Below are 26,686 nucleotides of genomic sequence, written 5' to 3'. Positions count from 1 at the left end.
TCCCGGTGAAGACTGGGATTTTCATTTCGGGATCTTTGAGCGCTTCTGAGTTCACCCAGCACTAAATGGGTACCTGACATTAGTTTGGGAAAAGTAAAGGCGGTTGGTCGTTGTGCTGGCCACATGACACCCTCGTTAACCGTAGGCCACAAAAACAGATGACCTTTACATCATCTGCCCTATAAACCACAAGGCCTGAAAGGGGAACTTTACTTTTTTTTTACATGATTACTGAGGGTGTGTGGTGGCTGAGTTGTAGAGCACATGGCTCCGAACTGAAGGGTCACGATTCGGAACCCTGGTGTGTAAATTCCTGATTTTATTTGAGGAAAGAAAATGTGTTTAAGGCGTTATGCTGGTCACATGACAACATCGTTTAAAGATTAACTCTCCGTAAACTGCCTGGTCTGGCCCATAAAGTCCGAAAAAGAAAGGGGGGGGGAGGGAGGAACAGAACATGATTATATACAAATTACGTCATCTGGTGAAAAAAAAAGGGGGGGGGGTAGTATTCAATTTCAAGTGCTGTGTTTTCCATACGTTATAGTTTCAACTGAACAAGAACTGTCGAAAAAGAAAGTCTCGCGTTCAAATCCCAAGAAAAAAAAGTTGGCGAATTTCTAAATTTTGATTCATTTCGACCTGAATATCTCGAGTACTTCAAAGACCTGGCAGAAAAATTCCCCAATAATTCCCATCAAATGTCAGCAAAATGGAATTAGGACACCAGAGTGTCCACAGCCACAATAACAGACGTGCTATACAAAATGCCATTTTAAGATGAGTGTTGAAACAACAAGAGAGAGGAACTGAGGAACTGACAACTGTGTCTTCTAGAAGAACTAAACACTAATACTTTCTTGATGCAGCACTGCAGGCCTCCTAGTTCTTCAAATAAAAAAAAGTTTTCCCTCGAATAAACGTCTTCATGTTTAAATACCTGCGCAATCCAATGTACATCCCGGCCTCCCCAAAAAAAAGTCGGGACGAAGCCTCAGAAGCCTCGGGGACAGCTCTAAACGAAGTTGTCAGGCCTGTGAATCATCATCAGTTTATTTTTCAATCTGTCAAGATGAGATGGAAGGGGGGAGGGGGGAGGGAGAGAGGTGTGAGCCGTCGTGAGAGTCAATCTCCCTCACCCCCCTCCCTCCCAAACGTTTTGACAGAGACATGTGGGGAGGATATTCAAGAGTGGCATCGCTCTAGTCATTGTTCGATTTTTGGGCTTGACTCTTTCGATTCTAGCCGAACATGTATGAGATTTGTGAATCGATTCCAGTAGTGATTTGCGTACGTTAAGAAAGAACACCGATTTCTAGATTCTAGAGATCTATGTGTGTTGACAAAGTATATCGATTCCTCGATTCTAAATATGTGTATGGGCTCGCAAAGAACATCGATTCCTTTCCCTTGAACTACTGTGCCTTCAAGATAAGATAAAATTGGAATGATGACATTTTTAACAGTTTCCGCATACAAGGGCTCTAACTCAAGCTTAGATTGAGCCACTTCAACGGAGCCAACTGTAGAGAAAGAGTTGAATTTTATAAGAATATTTATGAATAATTTATATAAAATATACGGTTTAAATGACTTCGTTATTTTTATTGGTTCATGTTTTGTTAGGTACAATAAATAATTGCTTAAACTATCAACATGATCGGTGAATGCGGGAGGGAGAAATACCGAAGCAGTTATTTAAGGGGACTAAACCCAACACATTTAGCCATATCTGTAAACACTGAATTATTAGTTGCCCTTGTTGATATTAAACAAAATAATGAATTATTAGAGATTATTTGTCTAATTGTTATTTTTTTTTCCTAATTGATTGATGTCTTTTTTATGTCAATGAATATTGTGTGAAGTTTTGACTTGATCCGAGAATGGGTGTAGGAGAAATAACGTAATCACACTTTTTACCAGACAATCAGAGTGAGTTGATAAAAGCTTAGTAAACAGAAAGTAATACACGAGTCCAATGTATCGACACTGACAGATAGACAGACAGAGTGAGTTGATAAAAGCTTAGTAAAAAAAAGTAACGCACTGGTCCTATGTATCGACACTGACAGACAGATAGACAGAGTGAGTTGATAAAAGCTTATTAAAAAGAAAGTAACGCACGAGTCCTATGTATCGACACTGACAGACAGACAGACAGACAGACTGAGTTGATAAAAATGAGTTGAAATAAAATTCGCTCGGAATCAAATCGTGTTGAGAACATCACGGACAGAGCCCACAATTTTCTGACACATTTCTAGAGCAATCTGAAAAGTGTCAGAGGCATGAAAAGATGAATGCATTCAATAAACTGGGCATCATTTACTGCAAGTATGGGAAGTCGGATGCGTCAGATTTCATGATGTTACACAACTTTATAATTAGCAATTAACTCGACTGGTTAATTAACAATGTGCATTCAGGTGGAGAAAAAAAAAGGTAAATGACAGGTGTCCTCCCTTAGCTAATTCTGAACAACACAAAATGATTCTGAGATTTACTGGCATTGACGTCAAAAGGCAAATGTTTTGATAAGTTCTATTACAGTAAATGTTTAACACTGATGTAAGTTTAACATTGATGTAAGTTTAACACTGATGTAAGTTTAACAAGTTTAAGAACATAGTAATGTATGAGGCGTTGTCTTCAACTCCAAAAATAAACAAGCACTAAAAAAAAAAAGACAACTTTTTTAAAACCAAAGCTTATCTACAGGGAAAAAACAGCTAATAACTACCATTTATCTGAAAATTACCAGGTTAAGCTTCCTTTCTGCTAAATAAAACAAAATTAATTAATTAATACTAAATGATTAACTAATTCGTTAATTTTTGGATTGATTCGTGTACTTTTATCAGCTATGAATAATTATGTAAAGTTTTAACTTGATCAGACAATGGAGAATGGGAGAAAAAGCATGTTCAAACTTTTTACAAGACAGACAGACAGACGGACAGACAGAGTTGGTATAGACAAACAAAAGTAGAGGTCCCATTTCAGACATTGCTATCTATAGTGTTGATATAAGCTTTGTAAAAAAAACAAAACAAAGCAGAGTGCAATTTTTGAAGAATACACTGACCCAGCAGAAACCTACATATTTTAAATCATCGTCTGCTGGGGAAGGAGGGGTTAATTACGTCCCCTTTTTGTAGTCTGCGAGTGTCCACTGCGGTATCGCTCATATCCATGCTAAATTCGCGTCCGTCGAACATTGTGAAAGTTTTCCTTCAGTGTCCTTTGGAAGGTGATCTTTTGCTCAGTGTTTGTTTTCTATGTCAGTGACAAAGACAAACAGAGTTAGAAGTAAAAGTGAAATGATTCTTGTGCTTCGAAATCAATTATTTAATTTCTGTTATTTCTACTAATGCTTAAATTACCGCCCCTTTTTACGCGCCATATTATGAGTAGCACTTTTTTTTACATCGGAGGCGTGCGGTGGCTGAGATGTAAATCGCTTTGCTTCTGAACCAGGGGTTCCGGGCTTGAATCCTGGTGAAGACTGGGATTTTTTAATTTCGGGATCCTTGGGCGCCTCTGAGTCCACCCAGCTCTAATGGATACCTGACATTAGCTGGGGAAAAGTAAAGGTGGTTGGTCGTTGTGCTGGCCACATGACACCCTGCTAGTTGGCCAAAGAAACAGATGACCTTTTCATCATCTGCCCTATAGATCACAAGGTCTGGAAGGGAAACTTTACTTTTACTTTCTATCATTACTGTAAAAAAAAAATCTCTTGCAATCCCAAAACCAAAGCAAGACAGATCTCTGCATGCGTGATTTCGTCTCTTGCCGCGCGGGTTTCATCTCTATTATTATTCGTTTTCAGCTTTAATGCTTCTATAAAACAGAAGCCGGGGGTCAGAGAGTGAAACGTTTTTTTTTTGTTTTTAAATAATCCAACACGCATGAACTTGTAAAATGACGGGTTCATTTGACTAGTAATGTTATATTCGATTTTGTTTCCATACACTCCTTGAAACCACCCTCACAATATTTACATCCAGAGTTTATGTGTAGAGATAAAAATAAAAAAAAAATAATCAAATCATTGGGCGCCAGACCATAAATCATTTCAGGAGTTATCTTTCCTTCTTCCTCACGTCTGCAACTAGATCCACCAGTTTCGATGGAAAGTGTTTTTAACTTGTGTGTCCGTGAATACAAACTATTCAGTTAGGGGTAGAATAGATGGTCACAATCGATGAAATGATAGTAAAATTGCTTCTTAGTTAAAAAAACAACACATTTTACACTTTATTTAATAATTTTACATTCAATTAAAACATATTTAGCCACATCTAGAGAGTCAATAATCTAGATGTATCGGATACCGAAATATCACTTCTGACACCAGAGACTTTCGACAAAAAGACATTTTCCACACGTTAGTGGCGGTACATGGTAGGAATATGTAAGTCTTTGGTAAGATACTGTCGACAAGGTTTTCGATCTTAAGGTCATTTCCTGATGAAGGGGAGGAGTCTCCAGAAAGGTCAGCGAAAAGCCCATTTCTCATTTCTTTTCGTTGTGAGAAAGTCAAGATGTTTACTCATAATTGACAAATTCGGAGCGGAGTTGCAGTCAAGTGAAACTTTTGCATCTTTATTTAAAGAATTTGAAATTCGAAAATTTTCTTTACACTTTTGGCAACGACCCTGAATTTTTTTTTCAGTTCTATTGTCTATTGAACTTTAACCTCTGTTCATCAGTGTCAGTGTTAGTCAGTGCCAGATTTTAGTAAGTATAGGACCTGGTCAGGATTTTGATATTTGATATTTTGAGTTCTTAAAACAACGGCACAATTCATGCCATGTCGTGCCCTGGTCAGGATTTTGATATTTGATGTTTTGAATTTTTAAAACATCGGCACAATTCAGGCCATATCGTGCCCTGGTTTAGGATTTTAGTGGAGGCCCCTATTATCTTCAAGCTTCAATACAAATGCACTTTAAAATACAAGCCAATCTAAAAGCTTGTCAGAGTTATGAAGGTACAAATAGAGATACTCTTATTTCTCTTAGTTTGTTACATGGGAAGCGTGGTCGAGAGGCTAAGTGCTTGTCTTGGCTACCTAGGTTCGAGGTTCGACACCCGACTCGGGCAGAGTTGTGTTTACTGAGCGCATAAAGGCAGCACGGAAAACCAACTCCTAGATACCCCTCCCCCTCCCCCCCCCAACTGGTCCAGAAATGACATTGGACTAAAGCGCTCTGAGCATGCATGAAAGTAGCGCTATATAAAAGCTATAAATATATTTCATTTGCACATTCGTTTAAACATTGTACATCTCCATAATGCAAGAAGGATGAGGCCCTAGACAGCAGCACTGTCGTAGATCCGGCTCTGCTCCTATTTTACTCATGACCTCGAACGGTCGATCCTTTCAACTATTTTGTCCCCCCCCCCCAGACCTACAACCTCCCATCTGTCATGTACAACCTTGACATCGTCCGTCTCGAGGCTCGAGTTGTATGACGTCATAACCTCATTAAAACTCTAAAGCTTTAGGCCTATTACTCTCGAGTAGTTCTGACTATGAGATCTCGTAAAGTCTCGCTCCCTTTTGGCACAGTCCAATAATTCAACTACCTCACGTCTCTGTGTCAAGAGTGATGGGATTATTATAAAAGACAGGAAATCTTTCGCGCTTTTTTTTTTTCAATGCCACAAAACACTATTTATTTTTAGCTCAACCTGTTTTTTAAAAAAGGGCTACAACTCTATGCAAAAATTTCAACTATTACGAAATTTCTGTAGTACGTAGTGTGTCGTTGGAGTTATTAGGTCACTGTATGATAATCGAGTACACATATTTTCAATTTGATTTCAATAAATAACACCGTCTGTGGACTCCTATGTGACGTAAAGTTGCCTCCCTTAGATTTTTTTTTATAATTATAAATTAGTATATATCCCTGTGCATATTTATTAACTAAAAATGGAGCATGTTTACGAAAATAAAGAACATGGAATTACATTTATTTCGATCCAAATGATATCCTTTAAGAAATCAAATGACCAATACGGGTTTATTGTTTTAGTAATTTAAATGGAATAGTTAGAGAACACGACTACAGCCTCTTCACCTTCGCCTTAAACTTCCTCTATTCTTTAGTCTGATGAACTGTTGGGGCACCACACACGATCTGTCAACCGCCTTTCTCCGTTTCCCTCTGTCTTTTTCAATGACAGGCCCGTTCATTCTTTCTTGCCGTTTTCCCATCGCTTAATCTTTCAGCCTCTTATTCTTTTTCCTGATGCTGTTCCCTGAAGGAATGTCTTATCGACATTGAGGACAATACCGTTGAGATCTTGTCTCTAATATATTTGTTTGTGATGCGGTGTTTGTATGTAGGTAAGTATATTCAACTTTATAAAAAGTGAATTTCTTAGGTTATAATAACTTTTGCACATTTAAATTAAAAGGAACGAATCCTCCATTTATATTTTATTTTAATATTACAAAAAACAGCTTCACGTGAATGTGCATACTTTGATCCAATCAACAGAATATGACGGCCGAACACATCAAAGTTCATTCTTATTTGTATCTTTAAAAAACATTTGTCACTCAAAATAAACAAAGTTTTTTTTAAGCCACCTACAATATTTATGGCTATGCTTGCGCTACATGTGGCAAAATATGTAGGTCGCAGCAGGGGGTGGGTAGAAACCGGAAATACAGCACTCCTCATTAATCTTCGGTCTCGAAGACAAGCCTCATTATTATTATTTTATTTATAAGAAAGAAGATTTTTTTTTCAAAATCTCTGGATCCACTATAACGGATGATGATCAAACTAAAAATGAAACTACTACTTGAAAGCTACATTTATTAGGAGCCGAGATCCAAGGGTCGCCAAAGACAAAAAAAGCTTTATAATGAAACAAAATACGATTGCCTCATGGAGTCTCACGGATTGGTTAGAGAAATGTTTACAAAACATTGCCCCTCAAACAGACAGGCGCACACAAAATCTATTAATTCAAGGGCATCATTTGAGATCACTCCGAGAAATTAACTTGAGAGTTGCCTCCCCCAGGTCACTTAATTTATTGTCGCAATTTCAAGGGGAAACACTGTTGACACAGATCAAGTGGACTCTCAAGGGAGTGGGGGGGGGGGGGGGGCGACTGATATCTGTGTACAGGACCCTCCCCGTGGATTAGAGAGATGGGCTCGAAGGTAGGTATGAACATTGTTATTATTATCTATGTATATTTGTTTTGTGTATGGTTCGGTTTGAAAGTGAAACCATATCAAACCAAACATGCAGCGTACATATTCGGTGTACATAATAAAGTAAGTTAGATGATAATCTACTGTTTCTTTTTTTAAATGTAGGTGATCTTTTTTTTTCTTTTCACTTTTTAGCAGCGCAGAATCAAATTTTTGAAAGGTCTTCTCCCGTTAGAGTTGGGTAGACTCAAGACGCCCTAAAAATCCCGAAATTCAAAATCCCAGTCTTCACCGAAATTCGGACCCCAGGACCACAGGTTCGGAAGCTAAGTGCTTAACCACTCAGCCACCGAGCCCCCAGGCAGCCACAATACTTTATGATTTCCTAGAAAGTCATAAAATAAAACCTACAAAAGAATAATTCAAAAGAACTGATTGAGTTTATCTTTGATTCATATATATATATATATATATATATCTAAGGGGAATAACTACATATTTACTGTAATATATCTCTGATATCTCAATACTGCAGGAATAAGCTACCAAACAAAATTTTTACCAGATAGACAGAGTAAGTTGATATAAACTTTTTAAAAAAAATTATACATGTTTTGAAAAAAGGTTATAAAAACACACACACACAAAGATTACATTAAAAAATGCAACAAATTGGCAACACACACTATAAAAAAAAGATGAATAAAAAAAATGTGTATACACAAAAGACGAACAGGACGCGTCGTTATATGTTTTATTAATGTGTATCAAATCTCCAGCCATCCACATCTTTCTTAGGTGGTAGATTCTGATAAGACTCACGCCTCGCGTGGCGCCTCCACGCAGAATGCGCCCATAATAGCGAGAATACACAAACAGGCACCTGCAGGCATGCCCCCTCCCCCCCCCCCCCCCGTTATCACATACAAACATAACCCAAACATGGACGAAGATGCCTTGGATGTAATCACAAAATATAAACAATGGCATGTAACATTCATTATCTTTACCCGCCCGACTTTCCCCCTCGCCATTTTGTTTCGGGTTGTTTAAAAACTAGAACTACACAATGAAATTAAAAAAAAAAAAAAAGGCCGAAACAAATTCTGTCCGCTGGAGTGAATTGTTAAAGTGGGCGTTAACCTGGTGAGGGAATTCACACCGACCCTTACTTAACACAAACACACACACTCACGAAAAAAAACAAAACAACACACGACATTTTTATTCTGCAGAGGCTGCCGCCAGGGAGGCACTCGGTCAGGAAAAGCCAAGGAGGTATAAAAAGAATTGTAGACTGAATGTAGGTCAAATGTTGATTGAAACGTTTGACGGACGGACTGACCGACAGACTGACTGACCGACAGAACTGCGGATTGAACAACAGACTGATCAATGAACAAAAAAAAAACCTGACTGATTGACTGGCTGTCTGATTGATTGATTGACTGACTTAATAACCAACTGACTGACCGATTGTTGACAGTCGATTGTTGACAGTCGGTCGTTGGTTTATAGTTCCAAACAGCTGGTACAATCAAACCAGTGAAGACGTATACTATTCTTAATTCTTCTTATATTCTTCTTCTTATATTCTTCTTCTTATATTATTTTTTTTTATTTTATTCTTCTGATATTATTCTTCTGATATTATTCTTCTGATATTATTCTTTTTATATTTTTCTTCTTATATTATTCTTATTATATTCATAACTTAAAATTTAAAAAAAACTTATAAAACTTCTTTTTAAAACAGAACTGAATATAACTTGTACATGTCTATTTGTGCCATAAACTTCAATATAGATGTATATAAGACCAGAAGTTAAAAATGATACTTTATAAAATCTAACAACAAGAAAATAAAACAAAAAAAAAATTAAAAAAAAACAAAAACAAAAAAAAACGATCTTATAATAAGCATAGTAGTACCAATTAGTTTGGGTCAGCCATGTAATTAAATTTGTAATAGATCTAAACTTTAATCTAGACTAACTGTAAATAAAAAAAGCACTTGTATAATAAAAAATAAGAGGGGGGGGGGGGGGACAACCTGCATTCGAGCTCAGGCTTCTCAAGCCAACACGGTAACCACTCTGCTAGTGGAGAGTCTCAGAGCATGGAAGATTGTATAGTTATCTTTTGTTTCTATAGTCTCATCCTATTTTTTATGTTTTCTTCACTAAGATTCAGAAGACGACCTATAAAGCTTATACCACCACCTCAGTCAAGTACACATTCTTTCCCTTGTTTGAGATAACAAACAAAATAATTAATTACCAATAGTTAATTAACCAATTGGTTAATTTTTTTTTATTGATTCTCGTGTTGTCAAGTAAAAGAAATAATTGTGAAAAATTTCAGCGTGAGCCGAGACTGGGTGAGGGAGAAATAACGTGTACAAACTTTTTACCAGACAGACAAACAGACAGATTGAGTTGACATAAGCTTTGTAAAAAAAAATACGTCCTTCTGTCAGTCGTCTATCTCTTGTTCTCCTCATCTCCAACATTCACACCAGTATTTATGAACTTGAACGGCGACAGACTACTATGGGATTACACCAGATTCTAATCAACCTACACAACCTGATTCAGATGTCCAAATGGTTCAAGGCAAGCACGCCCCTTTTATGAACCATGTGACCCGAGAAAGACTTTTATCTCGTGGCCAGGATGAGAAATTGGCTCTTCACCGATCTCTCTGTCATTTTATTCACACCCGTCTTGGCATGTTGCACGTTCTTCCGAGCCCCTGCATGAATTCCTCCTTTCATGTGTGGCTGGAACCTCAAGCCCCACGTGGAGGCCATCCTTAATGCCTATGCTGTCCCATCGTACCCGTGGGGGGGGGGGGACCATCACCACACGTATGGGCCCCTTTGGGAAACGGGCTGATGGGGGTTTCGGACTGGTTTAGCAAGTCTTTTTTACATCCCTACCACGTGTAATGTACCCTCTCTCTCGATGGTACGTGTGGTAGCCCACTGAGAGTTATGTTTGCTACCATTCTTAGCCTATCCACTTTCCAGGGTTGACGTTTCCACGGAGGCGCCACGCTCAGGCGACGGTAGCTGGAATATCCTCCGGCCTACACAACCAAACCATCCGCTCACTTTTAGTCAAGGCCACACCAGAAACACGCTCAGACACTCCAAAACCCTTATCGACTGAAAAAACAAAATGGCCAGCAGAAATACTGAACTACAAACCGACCAACTGACTGAGAAAACAAATTAGGGAACAGCCAGTTTTTTTTTTTAAATCTCACATTTAAATTATGTAATAAAACTATTTAAAAGCCTCCAGATGATTGATCACTAGAGACAACAGCGTACTTAACTGGCAACATCTGAGTCTTGTTCAGGAGACACTTTGAAGGGTTATTGTATCTCTCTTCCGAGTCTACCCTAAACGACCCAACCCCCCCCCCCCCCCCGGCCTCTATTAAGTCTGCAAAAAGACTCTTAGCCAGGCTTAGAGCTAAGTTCAATTATCGTCAAGTGAACTTCAAAGAATAATGATGACACACGAGTGACATAAGAGAAGAGGCTGGGGGGAGGCTATTTTATTTATTATTTAAATACATCTGTATCCTCCTCCTCCGACCTCTTCTATTTTCACATACGCCCAAAAACAAAAAAAAAAAATGCTCTTGTATTATGGGCTGCTGTTCAATTGGATGCATGCCGGATGGATAAGCAAACAGGTAAATAAATAGATGAAGGTAAGGGAGGGCAGGTAGATAACCGGAAATGATAAAAGAATGACGACACACAAATTCAAACGGAAGTCATCACTTGATCTACTGGCCTCAACAATAAAAATAAGGGTCTTAAAATCCCACATAGCATGAACACTTTTTTATTTCCCTTTTTTATTTTTAATAAGTCACCTTTTTTTTCAAATCCGATCGGAAATGAGGCAGCGCTCAAACTCTAGTCACCTTAAGATACGAACTCAACTCAATATATCAATGTTGCAAAAGAAATAGTCTATTAACGACGTCTTCTTTTAATCTGGGAATTTCCCCGCGCCATAGGGCAGATCTAATGACGCAGTTCCCGGAAAAAGAACGTATGGAAGCTTTCCACTTGTCCATTGGGAGGATTGTCTCAGTAGAGGGAGGATTTCTTGCTAGGAACAACAGTATAGACAAAATGTCCACTCGGCTTTTACTTCTTTCTTCGACAAGACGAAACTAAAATGTCCACTGTGACACTATTTGCAGTTCTCTGCAGCGCGTTTTGGGAGTAGCTGAATATTTAAACAAGAAAATAATTTTAAAAATACTTTTAAAAAAGACAACAATAAAGCTTATATATATCATAGCTGTATCAATTAGTTTTGATCAGTATGTAGATAAATTTGTAATAGATCCAGACTAAGAAAAAAATGTATTTTTTTAAATAAGAAAAAGGAGGGTGGGAACGAACTGAATTCGAACTCATGGCTCAAGCCTTCTCAAGCCAACATGGTAACCGCTCTGTTAGTGGAGAGCTTGTGAATATGGAAGATTGTTTTGTTATCTATTGTTTCTATAGTCTCGTTCTATTTTTCATGTTGTTATCACTAAGACTCAGACGACGACCTGTAAAGGGGACTAATTCAGCGTATAGAACCACTTCAGTCAAGTACAATTTCTTTCCCTTGTTTGAGATACCAAATAAAAAAGTTACCAATAGTTAATTACCTAATTAGTTAATTGTTTTTATTGATTCTTGTGTTGTCCAGGTAAAAGAAATAGTGCAAAATTTTCAGCTTAACCCCAAGATTGTGTGTGAGAGAAATAACGTGTACAAAACTTTTTACCAGACAGACAGAGTGAGTTGATATAAGCTTTGTAAAAAAAAAAAGCATCGAAAAATAAATTTACCATTCTCAGTAAAATTCCTCACCTTGGTTCGAGTTTTGCCAAAAAAGTTAAAAAAAAAAACACAAAAATTCCACTTTCTGGGTTCCACACTTTCTGCACAATGTAAGAACCCCTCTCAAAACTTGACATCTATCGGACGGATGCTGTAAAGATTATGTTTCTTTGGTTATTGGTTAAGGATGGTGTCATGTGGCCAGCAAAATGACCAACCGCCTTTACTTTCCCCAACTAGTGTCAGGTATTTCTTAGAGTTAGGCGGACTTAAATCCAGAAGTTCAAAATCTGAGTTCGGAAGCCAAGCGCTTTACCCCCTCGGACACCACCTCTGTCACCACCTGTCACCACGCACAATTTAACCCTTAAGATGCGTATGGTACTTTAGCCTCTAAACCAGGGGTTCTCAACCTGTGGGTCGCGACCCCTTTGGGGGGTCGATTGACGATTTGCCAGGGGTCGCCTAAGAACATCGAAAAAATTGATTTTTTTTGGTCTTTTTTCTATTACTGTGGGGGGGGGGGGGCTCGAGGCAGAGTGAGGGATTGTAAAAAGGGGTCGTCGAGCATAAAAGATTGAGAACCGCTGCAGTCTAAACATTAAAATTGTAATCTCATTTTGTATGCATTCATTGTAAAACAGCACAGCACTTTAAGGGTTAATATAATAATTAAAAAAAACCGTTATTATCCATAAGGAAATAGTCTTAAAATGTGTGCATTACACTAAAAGGTCAGTCTGTAATGAAACTTTCAGAACGCACGACTTATCTAAAGCTGTCCAGCAGAAAAAGAATGCTTTTATCGACATCAACAAATTACGCAGTAAATATTCAGAGCCTATATTTTGTCATTTGAAGTGCCAATATTTCTCATGACATTATTGAGCTACGCTTCTATCGAGAAAGCTAAAAAAGAACAGCTAAATAATAATAATAATAATAATCACCAGAAAATTCGTCAATGGAAACTGAAAAAGGGACCGAGGGGATAATAACAACTGACCTCACAGACACCTTCAAGGCCCTTAACATTCCTAGGAACATCCTCGTTGCCTGTCAGAGGGCGGTACTGCTGCAGGCCTGCCACATCACCAGACAATTCCTCAGTGGAAACTGTTAAAGGGACTACGATGAATTTTGTTTCTCTTTAGCGAAACTCGACCCTGGCAGTGCCAGAGAATGACTACTTGTTCATTTCTAACATAATAATAATAACACTTAATCATCAGATGCTTCCACATTAAGTTCCGTAATCAACTTACACTGCTTAGTGTTGGAATATTTTTGGTAACATTCAAGGGAGATAAGTAACTTAACTGAATTACATTGTTTTTTGTTTTTTTTTACAAATCCTTTGTGCTTCTATATACAACGGCCAACAACACTTAATTAAATGTCGAAATAATCAATGACTTGATCTTGTTTGTTTCCTCATTAAATTAGACGAAGACAATAATAGGATAATAAAAAATTATGTAGAAAAAAAAAAAAGAATGAGAGCGACATGGTGAATTAACAAAACGCGTATAATTGCGTACATTCACAAAATTTTTTTTTTAAGCGGACTTATGATCTCTAACTTCTGCAATAACCGCAAATTCTGAGGTTTCCTTTTTTTAAAAAAAAAAAAAAAAAAAAAAAATGTAATCCATACGGAGTAAATGGTAAGGTAAACGAATGTAAATTTATCATGCAAAGAAAAATGTACTATTGTCTGATGTCATTTACATTTTCTTAGTTTCTATTAATTAATGTACAGTATCAGTAACTTTCATTAGTTTCAATGTTCTTGCTAAAAAAAAGTTTTTAAAAAAATTCGGTCTCGAGCAAGGCACAATCTACTATTGACCTAGATTTACTATTTTATTTACTATTTAAGTTTTAAAGTTAATCATTTTTTGTACTTTTGTTTGATTCATTACAATTTAATGTTTATGTAAAACGTAGAAATTTTTGTATTGAAAAAAAAAAGAGGTAAAGAAAGAAAGCCCACAATAGAAGCAAAAACGAAAGCCCACAAAAGAGGCAAAGAAAGAAAGCCCACAAAAGAGGCAAAGAAAGAAAGCCCACAAAAGAGGCAAAGAAAGAAAGCCCACAAAAGAGGCAAAGAAAGAAAGCCCACAAAAGAAGCAAACAAAGAAAGGCCACAAAAGAGGCAAAGAAAGAAAGCCCACAAAAGAGGCAAAGAAAGAAAGCCCACAAAAGAGGCAAAGAAAGAAAGCCCACAAAAGAGGCAAAGAAAGAAAGCCCACAAAAGAGGCAAAGAAAGAAAGCCCATAAAAGAGGCAAAGAAAATAGGCCTTGGGCCCAAGGATACCCATGAAGAAGAAGCTTAATGAAAAGCATAAACACTCTGGCTCCCTTTTTTAATTAAAAAAGACAATACGTAAGTAATGTAATTACACTTTCCGAAATAGACAGATATAATAACGTCACAGGGATAAGAAAACATTCAGAATAAACACATTTCTACGATAAGAAGATACAGAAATCAATCTCTGTAATGCCAAGGCGATAACGAATCTATTAATAGACTGGACCATCAAGCTAGAATATGCACAAGCTCAAGAAATGTTAGACGGCGCTAAGCCCTCTCTTAGCTTTAAGATTTAAACGTGTGGGGCCCAGGGGCAGAATTTTTGTGGGGGGGCCCCTATAATTTTTCGAAAGCGTTAATTTAAAAAATCCACACATGAATACAAATACTTGTATCTAAAAGCATTCTATATTTGAGAAGAAAGAAATTGTGTTTATTGCCTCCATCTCAGTTTCACTTTTGAAAAAAATATTTAACATGCATATTTTAGTTTTTAAAAAGGTGTACATTTTTTTAGTCTGTGGAGGGTAAAGTCATTGGTAGATGCACTGTCCTAAATCCCCAGCTGTATTTACGTATTCTGAGGATGTTACAAGCGTTAACTTCTAGATAATGACATTTTTGCCAGCCGTGAAAATAATGAAAAAAATGTTTAAAAAAAAAAAAAAAACAATAATAAAATTAGAAGTTTCTAAACCGTCGAAATTCGGATATATTTTTATCTTTTTTGTGTGGAGGCCCCGGAGCTTCCCCTCCCTGTTGCTGGACACAGAGGGATACTCAAATCAAGACATTTAACTCCCGCTTTTCACTACGATTTGAGCCCTAGACCTCTTGGTTCGGTAGCCAAGCTTTATAGTCAATGGAGGTCGCAGTGAAACGATAGAGAAGGACGAAGATAGAGCTACACTAAATAATGTCTCAGTAAAACTTCTATAAGAAAGGAAAAGGCCAGTTCAAACACGTTTGTATTCAGCACAGGTATGGTAAAGACTCCTTTATAAGTCAGTCCCGGTGGAGTGTCACAATAAGACCTTTATTTTCAAGCAAATATGTCAGTCCCGGAGGAGTGTCACATTAAGACCTTTATTTTCACGCAAATAAGTCAGTCCCGGTGGAGTGTCACATTAAGGCCTTTATTTTCACGCAAATAAGTCAGTCCCGGAGGAGTGTCACAGTAAGACCTTTATTTTCACGTATATAGGTCAGTCCCGGTGGAGTGTCACATTAAGACCTTTATTTTCACGCAAATAAGTCAGTCCCGGAGGAGTGTCACATTAAATCCTTTATTTTCACGCAAATAAGTCAGTCCCGGTGGAGTGTCACATTAAGACCTTTATTTCCACGTAAACAAGTCAGACCTTGTGGAATGCCACGTTTCAGGCTCAGAGTAGCCACGTCACACTTAGACCTGACATAATTAAAGGTACAGCCCAGGTTGGAGCCATGTTAAAACCGGCAACAGCAGTACATTGCAATATCAGGAATCCGCCATATTTACCCAGATTAAACGAAAGATACGAAACGAAAAAAAAAATTTATAATGTCTTTATCTCTCGTCTTACTTCCTCTTTGGTCTCGTCAGGTCATAGGTCAAGGACTGTCACATGGGGTATGTCTCCCAAAACCTGTTCGTCCAGAGCAGAGAGATGAGGAAAGATAGACAAAGGTCACACACACACCCACGCACGCGCGCGCGCACAAACACAGAGACCCACTCTAAAGACATTATGGGTTTACACAACACCGTAATTCCATTACCAACAGAAGCACTTCCGGGGTGCGCACTTTCATTACATTAATTGAAGGCATGCGAAGTAAAGTGTAAATTGGATTTTTTTTTTTTCAGGGAGGACAAAAAAAGTACTCTCAATGAGATCCCGCCCCCCACCCCTTTTTCACCCCCCCCGTTCTCGAAAAGCACGGCACGCTGCGTCTATCACCATGACGGGCTATACCGACACTCCAATAAACTTTCGCACCAATGACTACCAAGATACATCGAGTGTGTAAATATATATTACATTTTTTTTTTTTTTTACAATGGTCAACAAGGGGGATGGTCCTATCTCACCATCTTAAGCTCAGTGTGCGAGAGATTGGACCGTTTATTGTGTAAAAGATTGGTACGTTTATTGTGCAAGAGATTGGACCGTTTATTGTGAAAGAGATTGGACCGTTTATTGTGTACAAGATTGGACCGTTAATTGTGCAAGAGATTGGACCGTTTATTGTGCGAGAGATTGGACCGTTTATTGTGTAAAAGATTGGACCGTTAATTGTGCAAGAGATTGGACCGTTTATTGTGCAAGAGATTGGACCGTTTATTGTGTAAAAGATTGGACCGTTTATTGTGTACAAGATTGGACCGTTAATTGTGCAAGAGATTGGACCGTTTATTGTGCGAGAGATTGGACCGTTTATTGTGTAAAAGATTGGACCGTTAATTGTGCAAGAGATTGGACCGTTTATTGTGAAAGAGATTGGACCGTTTATTGTGTACAAGATTGGACCGTTAATTGTGCAAGAGATTGGACCGTTTATTGTGCGAGAGATTGGACCGTTTATTGTGTAAAAGATTGGACCGTTTATTGTGCAAGAGATTGGACCGTTTATTGTGCAAGAGATTGGACCGTTTATTGTGTAAAAGATTGGACCGTTTATTGTGCAAGAGATTGGACCGTTTATTGTGCAAGAGATTGGACCGTTTATTGTGCGAGAGATTGGACCGTTTATTGTGCAAGAGATTGGACTGTTAAGTTTGCGTGCTTTACAAGGTGTGAAATGTCAACAAGATTCTGAATACATATGAGGGACTCGTTTTTTTTTTTTTTTTTGTGAGAGCGTGTGTTTAATAGAAGCGCATGTGTTTAGTTTCAGGGCACGTGTTTAGTCTGAGAGTGTTTTGTGTGAGCTCATGCGTTTGGTTTGAGCACATGTGTTTAGCCTGAGCGAAAGTGTTAAAGTCTGACCGCAAGTGTCAAGTCTGACCGCAAGTGTCTAGTCTGACCGCATGTGTTTAATCTGAGCGCCAGTGTTTGGTCTGAGCACATGTATTAATTGTAAGCGCATGTGCTTTGTATAAACGATATTTAAAAATCTGAACACATGTGTTTTGTTTCAGGTCATGTATGTGCTCATTGTGAGTTGAAGGCAGGCTCAATAGATCGACACGACCTTTCACTGACACTTTCATCATAACTATCGTACATCAGACGAAAAATAAAAATGTGAATTTTATTTTTTTCATCTTTATCAACTGGAGAGATAACTCTGTACAATTTCAGTCTGATATTTCTGAGAGTTATCTTCATCGCTGATATAACGTATGATTTGGCGTTGATGTGTTAATAATAGGATAATAAGTATTGCTCTCAGATGGCTTTGGTCTGGAGAGAGAGAGAGAGAGAGAGAGTTACAGAAGAGTACTAGATACAGAGCACTACTAGATACAGAGCACAGAGAAAAAGAATGAAGGCGTAAGAGGAAGAGAGAGAGAGAGAGAGAGTATGAAAGGGAAAGAGAGAGGGAGTAGAAAATAGAAAATATATGAGAGTGAGAGAGAGAGAGAGAGAGAGCAGAAAGACTCTTTGTAAGAGAGAGATAGGGAGAAAGAGAGAGAGAGGGAGTAGAAAATAGAAAGAATCTATGGGAGAGAGAGAGAGAATGAGAAATAGAGAGAGTAGAAAGGATATATGAGAGAAAGAGAGAGACAGAGAAAGACAGATAGAGAGAAAGAGACAGAGCGTACAAAAAAGAAAGAATATATGAGAGAGAGAAAGAGAGACTAGAAAGACTATGAAAGAGATAGAGCGAGAGAGAAAGAAAGAGAGAGAGAGAGAAAAAGAGAGAGAGCGAGTAGAAAATAGCAAGAATCTATGAGAGAGAGAGAGAGAGAGAGAAATGTAAAGATACCATAAAAATTTTACCACCAGATATCAACGTTTTGTAATTGATATTGCACTTGGTCGAATAAGAATACATGCTTCATGTCACCATGGTGATTTAAAATGAACAACCTGTTTTCGATAGAGCTTATAAATACAGCGCAATGTCGTCCAAACGAATGACAACCAAATGTTTGATACTTTGCATTTATTCCATCCATTTACTTGCTGGCCCCCATCGAGATTTAGTGATTATGAAACAGAATCTATGCCGACTTATTATTTCAGTGCCCGTTTTAATGCCCGCGGTGTCATGTGACCCAACAGTGTGACGGTGACATCTTTGACTAGCTTATTTATTGTGATACCCACAGGATTGTATTTATTAGATGCTTGATGGCCAGAGTTTTAAGGTGCAAAACAGTTACATTGCCAGGTAGTTTTAGAGTTATTGGGGTTGTCGATTGCGGGAACAAGAATGTCAGTGGGCGGGAATAGAAACACTTAATATCAATAACGAAAATAGAAATAAAACAAATAAACGAGAAGTCGAATACACAATAAAATAGTTTGAATCCATAGTACCCAAACTAAAACTAAATCAAAATACAAAATAAAAATGAAATTTTCAAGTCTTAAACACGCTTTTCAATAAAATTAAACAAATAGAAAGTGAAACTAAAAAAAAAAAAATAAAAAAAAAATAACGGAAATAGCAATACGTAGCTTAAACATAAATACAAACTCGAACTGAAACTAAAATAGCATTAATGACGTTTTTTTCCTTCGTATAACGATTTGTTTCCTTTTGAAACAATCCTATTGATTTTTATTATTATTTCTATTTTCGTTTCTATTTTGCAGTTACTATAACGAAACTAAGTTTTTTTCCAGTTTCGACAGCTCATGAAGTGGTTGACAACTCATGTAGTGGTTGACAACTCATGTAGTGGTTGACAACTCATGTAGTGGTTGACAACTCATGTAGTGGTTGACAACTCATGTAGTGGTTGACAACTCATGTAGTGGTTGACAACTCATGTAGTGGTTGACAACTCATGTAGTGGTTGACAACTCATGTAGTGGTTGACAACTCATGTAGTGGTTGACAACTCAAGTAGTGGTTGACAACTTATGAAGCGGTTGACAACTCATGTAGTGGTTGACAACGGACTTAGTGTTTGACAACTACCAAAAGGTTTGACCTTAACCCTAACTCTTCCAGCCGTCCCCACGAACCAGCAGCGACAAAAGAAAAAAAAAAACGTGTTTTCCAAGATGTCTGACTTGTGAGATTTCAAGGACATTGTCTTCAGAAAAGTAAACTACTACCTCCCTTTACAAACCTCCTACAGGACAATAGCAGCGCGAAGGTTTCCAGCCCCGGGACCATAAGGACAAGTCAGTAGCGCATATCGTGTGAACCGGAGAGTCCCCGAGTTGAATCCTGGTGAAGACTGGGATTTGATGTTTAATTTCAGGATCTTTAGAGCGTCTCTGGGTTGATCCAGCTCTAATATTAGTTCCTTGCATTAGTTCGAGAAACGTACGAGCGTCAGGTCGTTGTGGGCCACAGAAAAGGATGACCTTTACATCTTCTGGTCTACAGACCGCGTGGGGATTTTTTATGACCAGAAATGCAGCATTAGGACACAGTGTGCACCATTCATTGACACCATATTTTCTTGCGACCCATTGCGCACCATTTATTACGCATTATTCAGTTACACCATTTCATGTGCATCTTTCTTTCACCCAATTCATTGCGCATCATTCAAAGACGCCCTTTCTATGCGCACCATTCATTGCTCATCACTCATTCAGCATCATTGACTGCGCATCGTTCATTGCGCATCATGCATTGTACGCCAAGCAAGATGGAGGCATTTCGATCTACGTTATTCTTCGAAAAAAAACAACGTAACATGAAATATGCAATCTTCTTCAAAGCTGTTTTTTGACAATCACTCTCCCCCTTATATAATACAAGTTCAAGGACAAGAGAGGCTTAACAAACCGACCTCACACACGCAGACATACAACCACAGCAACAGACAAACGAACAGACAGCAAAAAACTCTTCCACCCAAAAATACGACCAGAACAACTAAACACAATCACGCACTGCAGACGACTCTGCTAGGACCGCGCTCCTACAAGGGGGAGCTAATGGCTGCTGACTTCTTGTTTGGACATAAATCTAGGACTTGGGAGACTTTCCCGCCATTGATTATTTACAAGTCGGATCAGGGAGGTGGCTATTAGATTGTTAGCTCCAGACCAGAATAGATTTTTTAAAAAAATCTACCGATACAAGAGAAGCCAAAAATATTAATTCGAAAATAAGAAACATGAAACGAAATAAATTGACTTTAAAATGGAATCGATTGGTTGATTTATTGTCTGATGATATTTGAAGTAGTAAGCCTACTTTAAAAAAAAATATAACTAAAAGAAACAAAATTTTGGAATGGACTTTTAATCCTTTCACAAACATGGCAAGAACGAAATGACTTTTAATCTACGTTTGAACGTGTGGCGAAGTAAGGAAAAAAAAAAGGAAGAATTATGACGTCATGCATTCATGTGGTCTAGAATAGTGTGAGTAGAAATCTAACCGGAAGTTTATATTCCAGATTTATCTAGTAAAGACCAGAGTTTGTAAACACTACACACACCAACTAAATCAAGCAAAGAATATTGATGTTTTTGAATCACAATATTGAAATCATATAAATGATATGTGTCAAACTGGTAATATGAATGAAACGAATCAACTCAGCCAACTTCCTCCGACAAGACGTTCTTTTATAGTTTATCACAAGTACGATCTTCCCTCGATGTTTTGAGACAGAGAATGTGACGTTACAAGATAATTTTCCCATCTTTGCACTGCAAGGGGGTTCGAATCTCGTTGAAGACTGGGACTATTAATTTCGCGATTTTGTAGGCGCCGCCCTGAGCCCACCCAACTCTAATGGGTACCTGACGTCGGGGAACGTAAAGATGGGTGGTCGTTGTGCTGGCCACATGACAACCTGCTCGTTAACCGTGGCCAGAAAAAAAAATGACCTTGACCTCATCTGCCCTATAGATCGCAAGGTCCAACAGGGGAACTTGACCTTAGCACTGGGAAAGTGTCTGTGTATGACGTAGTTCAAATTTCAATTTTATCCAAACATGCTTCAAGGTTAAGTCAACATCGAGGTGCGTAAAGGGTGACAATTAGAGATAGCAAAATGACATAGTGTCAAAGTAATTTCGAATTTTTTCTTCTATACCTTTGTCATTCAAAAAGAATTTGTTTTTTTCATCAACTTACAATTATATTTAACTGCACAATCCTGGTTTTCAACAAGATGCATAAAAATATATATATATATTTCCGAAACCAAACATTTTCGAACCAAGCAAGAAAAGAAAATGACAAAAGGTAATAGGTTTCCTTCTCTATGACAAAACACCATGACTTTGGAAAGAGACACTCCTGACATAAGGCAATAAAGTCCTGAGATCCACGAGGATAAACTTCTTCACTTCTAGAACACAGTAGGGAGGCCACGGCAGCACCGCGACGCTTTCTCAGCAGACGAGCAAGAATTAAATGAGGTTGTCAATCAAACTTAATGCAAACTGTAAGCGATCCCAGAAGCTACTAACTCCTGCAGACGGTCACCACGGGCAAGAACTCCGGAGCTGCAAGTTCTTTTTGAGTGCCCAGTGCTGCAATACGATTTTTTTAAAGATCGGACCGCAATAAATTATAAGAAAGTGACCACCTTAGTACTTAGACTGGACATGACTAGTGTAGAGTAAACCAAGAAGGAATTTTTTGAACATAAGGGAAAGAGTTAAATGAAACTGCCATTCAAATGCAAAAAGGTCTTTTTAAAGATCGGACAGCTATAACCAACAAGAAAATGACTAACTTAGTACTTAAACTGGACATGAATGACTGGACATGACTAGTGAAGAGTACACACTGACTGCCTGGTCGTGCAGTTTGCGCACTGCACTGTCGTTCGGACTTATCGAGAGTCTCGGGTTCAAACCCTGCCAGCTGCCATCCCCAGTCGTCCTGCGTCCCTAGTGCTATTAGAGCATGGAATGGGTTGCCTGAGCTAGCCAGGAAAACCAGTGACTTGGCAGAATTTAAGTCATTGGTTAATATGCATGACTAAATGCATGACGCGTAGGTCGTAATCATCTTCTTTTCTGAAGTAACGTCTGTATTATATAAGATAAGATAAGATAGGGAGTAAATTATCTCAAAACTCTGAAGGAACATCCGAAACATGTAAAACATTTGTCAAACATTTGTTTACACCACCAACACCGGGAGTTATGGGTTAAATGAAACCGCCATTCACATGCAAACCAATAGGCCTCAACATAGGGTCAGAGAGCCCAACAAACTGTCAACTCCCTGTGGCTCTAGAAGATTTGTGGAAAAGTTCTAAAATTATTCGCTCGGAACTGAATGCAATAAATTTGCGCCGCGTGAAAACAAGGTGGATCATTTTTTTATTTTTTTTGTTTGTTCTTGAACACAGACACATAAACACACATACACACACCGGCGCGCGCGCCTAAAGCCATAAAAGGGTTGATGGGAAATCTGTTCACAATTTTATGCCTGTGTCCCACGTCTGCGATGATGTATAGCAATGTCAAGTCGACATGTCCGGAGAATGTCCAGGAACATGCATTTACTTCCTTTTTTTTTGGAGTGTATGTGTGTGTGTGTTGGAAGGGGGAGGGGTCAGACGCGCCCACATCCGGCAGGGTCTATATGTTGCAATTAGGTATCGATACTGCCATTCAAAACAAACAAAACGGAACCCTCGTTGAGACGCCTTTGTAAAAGTAAAGTCCCTTTTTCAGATTTTTCGATCTATGAGGAAAATGACATAAAAAAAGGTCATCGATATATGTGGCCCACGAATTAAGAGGGTGTCGTGTGGCCAGCATAGACCAAAACGACTTTACCTTTCCCAAACTAATGTCAGATACCCATTAGACTTAGGAGGGCTCAGGGGCGAACTAAAGAATCCTGAAATTCAAAATCATATTCTTCCCCAAGATTCGAACATGAGACCACTCGTTTCAGAAGCAAAGCCCTTCACCACTGAGCCAACACAATCTTTTAATGAATTAAAATGTAGGAAAGTATGGATGCCGAATAGAGAGAATACGTGTCACATCTCTTATACACGAGGTTTACTCTTATATTTGAGTGTTAAGAGATGCAATAAAAATGCTAAGATAAGCAAAACACTGGTATGCAAACTTCTTCCTCCTGTAAATTGGCGCTTTAAGGCAACTTCATAACACACAAAACATAAAATCATTTTCAATTAAGTTTTACTCATAAATCTAGTTAGATAAACCCAGCTCCACAAACCCCGTAATTTGATGAGTACCAGGGACTTTGTCGATTATTTCTTTTGGTCCGTTCCCTATAGGCCAGTTTTGTGCATACCTAAGTATCTCGACCAGGGTGCGGACCGTCCTTATCCCTTCAAGCCTTTATAGCCAAAATTAATTTTTTTTTTTAAAGAATCTACTCACGTCAGTCTTGCCAGCCAAATGACCTTGAGATTCCAAGATTTGTGCTGCCCCTAGAAAATTTCTGTGGCTTTCTGATGTAACCTGGCCAATGAAACAGTATAAAAATATCATTAGCATAATGCCTTGCAGTATAAAAGTTACATTCACATTAGAATTGGAAATATATAAACAAGAACAACAAACAAAATACTTTTTAAAAAACAAAGCTTATACGAAGTGTTATTGTATCAATTACTTTGGGTTAGTCATGTAATTAAATTTGTAATAGAACTAGACCAACAACAATAATTCTGTGCAAAAAAAAAAAGGGATATCGGGTTAATTTTACCGTGATCGCTTTTTAAAAGAATTTATAAAAAAAATAATAAAGGAGGTCGACCTGAATTTGAACGCATGGCCCAAGCCGACAAACTAACCACTCTGCTATTGAGGTGCTATTGTTATCTCGTTTTTTTTTTCAAACTGATTTTCAAGCGGCTAGCTATAAAGGGGACTAATTCAGCTTATACCACCAATTCAGTCAGTACAGTTTCTTTCCCTTGTTCGAGATACCAAACAAAAAAAAAAAACAACTAACAACTAATTACCAATAGTTAATTAACAAATTGGTTAATTATTTTATTGATTTTTGTACTGTCAGGCAGAAGAAATAATAAGACAAAATTTCAGCTTGATCCGAGATTGGGTGCGGGAGAAAAAAACGAGTACAAACTTTTTACAGACAGACAAACAGACAGACAAACAGACAGAGTGAGTTGCTATAAGCTTTGTTAAAATAAAAAAAACAACAACTTTAAAACAAATTTTAAACAACTTTAAAACTTCTATAGATTTCAAAGGCTTATATAAAAAAGTGTCTACTCTAAAGACCATTTAAAGCAACATTTTTTAAAAAAAAGAGCAAAACTATAATAACTATATGTAAGACGGATATAGCTAGTATCAGTGCTGTATTCAGGACAAATCTATAATAGTCCTAAAACTCCAATACCAAACAACTGCAAAAAAAGGGCGATGATCATTTTCAAGCTATAAAAATTCTAGTCTGTCGTATCCACGTCGTTGAAACGGGTTTTCCATAATCAGCTAATAATAGATCATCTCTGACGCGCACTTCATAGGCACACAGAAACCATGGACCCTTACAGCCTTATCAATTTTATTTTTTTTGTTATTATTCTCACGCCCACTACCTAAACAGAAAGATCCTCCATTTCTCTTGGTGTCAATCGGTTGGAAATGACCACTGGTCCAAGCGAGTCATACAACATTGAATCAATATGATATTTCCTGGGGAGCATTCATTTTTTTTTTTAAAGCGTGTTTGGTGCCGATAAATAAAAAAACAAACTTCCTAAAATAGACTCGGAGGTTCTGGGGGGTGGGTATCAAACGAAACAAGCGGAAGACAGGAGATAACAGGAAGATTAAGATAAAGGATTGCATTTATAATTGATTGAAACAAAGGATTAACTGGATTATGTGAAGACACGGGGTGGTCTAGTATGTGGGAGCGAAGGCCGCATTCAAAGAAATTGAACTCGCTAGTGAGAGTACTCTTATAAAATATGTACAAGTTAAGAAATGCATGGTAGTTAATTAGGGACAACTTACAATGAGAAGGAGAGAGCTACAGAGATGTAGAGAGATTAAAGAGATGTAGAGAGATAACTGGGATGTAGAGAGATTAGAGATGTAGAGATAACAGAGATGTAGAGGGATAACTGGGATGTAGAGAGATTAGAGATGTAGAGAGATTAAAGAGATGTAGAGATAACAGAGATGTAGAGGGATAACTGGGATGTAGAGAGATTAGAGATGTAGAGAGATTAGAGAGATGTAGAGAGATAACTGGGATGTAGAGAGATTAGAGATGTAGAGAGATAACTGGGATGTAGAGAGATTAGAGATGTAGAGAGATTAGAGAGATGTAGAGAGATAAGAGATGTAGAGGGATTACAGAGATGTAGAGGGATAACTGGGATGTAGAGAGATTAGAGATGTAGAGAGATTAGAGAGATGTAGAGAGATAACTGAGATGTAGAGAGATTAGAGATGTAGAGAGATTAGAGAGATGTAGAGAGATAACTGGGATGTAGAGAGATTAGAGATGTAGAGAGATTAGAGAGATGTAGAGAGATAAGAGATGTAGAGGGATTACAGAGATGTAGAGGGATAACTGGGATGTAGAGAGATTAGAGATGTAGAGAGATTAGAGAGATGTAGAGAGATAACTGGGATGTAGAGAGATTAGAGATGTAGAGAGATTAGAGAGATGTAGAGAGATAAGAGATGTAGAGGGATTACAGAGATGTAGAGGGATAACTGGGATGTAGAGAGATTAGAGATGTAGAGAGATTAGAGAGATGTAGAGAGATAACTGAGATGTAGAGAGATTAGAGATGTAGAGAGATTAGAGAGATGTAGAGAGATTACAGAGATATAGAGATAACAGAGATGTAGAGAGATTACAAAGATGTAGAGAGATTGCAGAAATGTATAGAGATTACAGAGAGAGAGAGATTACAGAAATGTAGAAAGATTATAGAGATGTAGAGAGATTACAGAGATGTAGAGAGATTACAGAAATGTATAGAGATTACAGAGAGAGAGAGATTACAGATATGTTTAGATTACAGATATGTTTAGATTACAGAAATGTAGAAAGATTACAGAAATGTAGAAAGATTACAGAAATGTAGAAAGATTATAGAGATGTAGAGAGATTATAGAGATGAAGAGAGATGATAGAGATGAAGAGAGATGATAGAATTGTACAGAGATTGGAACAAAACTAATTATGATAATGCGATTCATCTATGCTGCATTCATTTATTCTATTTTTTTAAACT

At 37.9% G+C, this 26,686-nt stretch overlaps 1 protein-coding gene across 1 annotated transcript in view; it reads right to left on the bottom strand.

The window, feature by feature from the left end:
* LOC106060275 (uncharacterized) overlaps positions 1–26,686 on the bottom strand; it is a 295,644-nt gene that overhangs the window by 105,584 nt on the left and 163,374 nt on the right. The window contains exon 5 of the mRNA XM_056012021.1: positions 23,835–23,915. Within this exon, the coding sequence (XP_055867996.1) occupies positions 23,835–23,915 (81 nt within the window). The remainder of the gene's footprint in view (positions 1–23,834; positions 23,916–26,686) is intronic.

The sequence above is a fragment of the Biomphalaria glabrata genome, chromosome 15 (assembly GCF_947242115.1).
Source record: "Biomphalaria glabrata chromosome 15, xgBioGlab47.1, whole genome shotgun sequence".
In the NCBI taxonomy this organism is placed as follows: Eukaryota; Metazoa; Mollusca; class Gastropoda; family Planorbidae; genus Biomphalaria; species Biomphalaria glabrata.
This window is presented reverse-complemented; position numbering and strand designations above follow the sequence as displayed.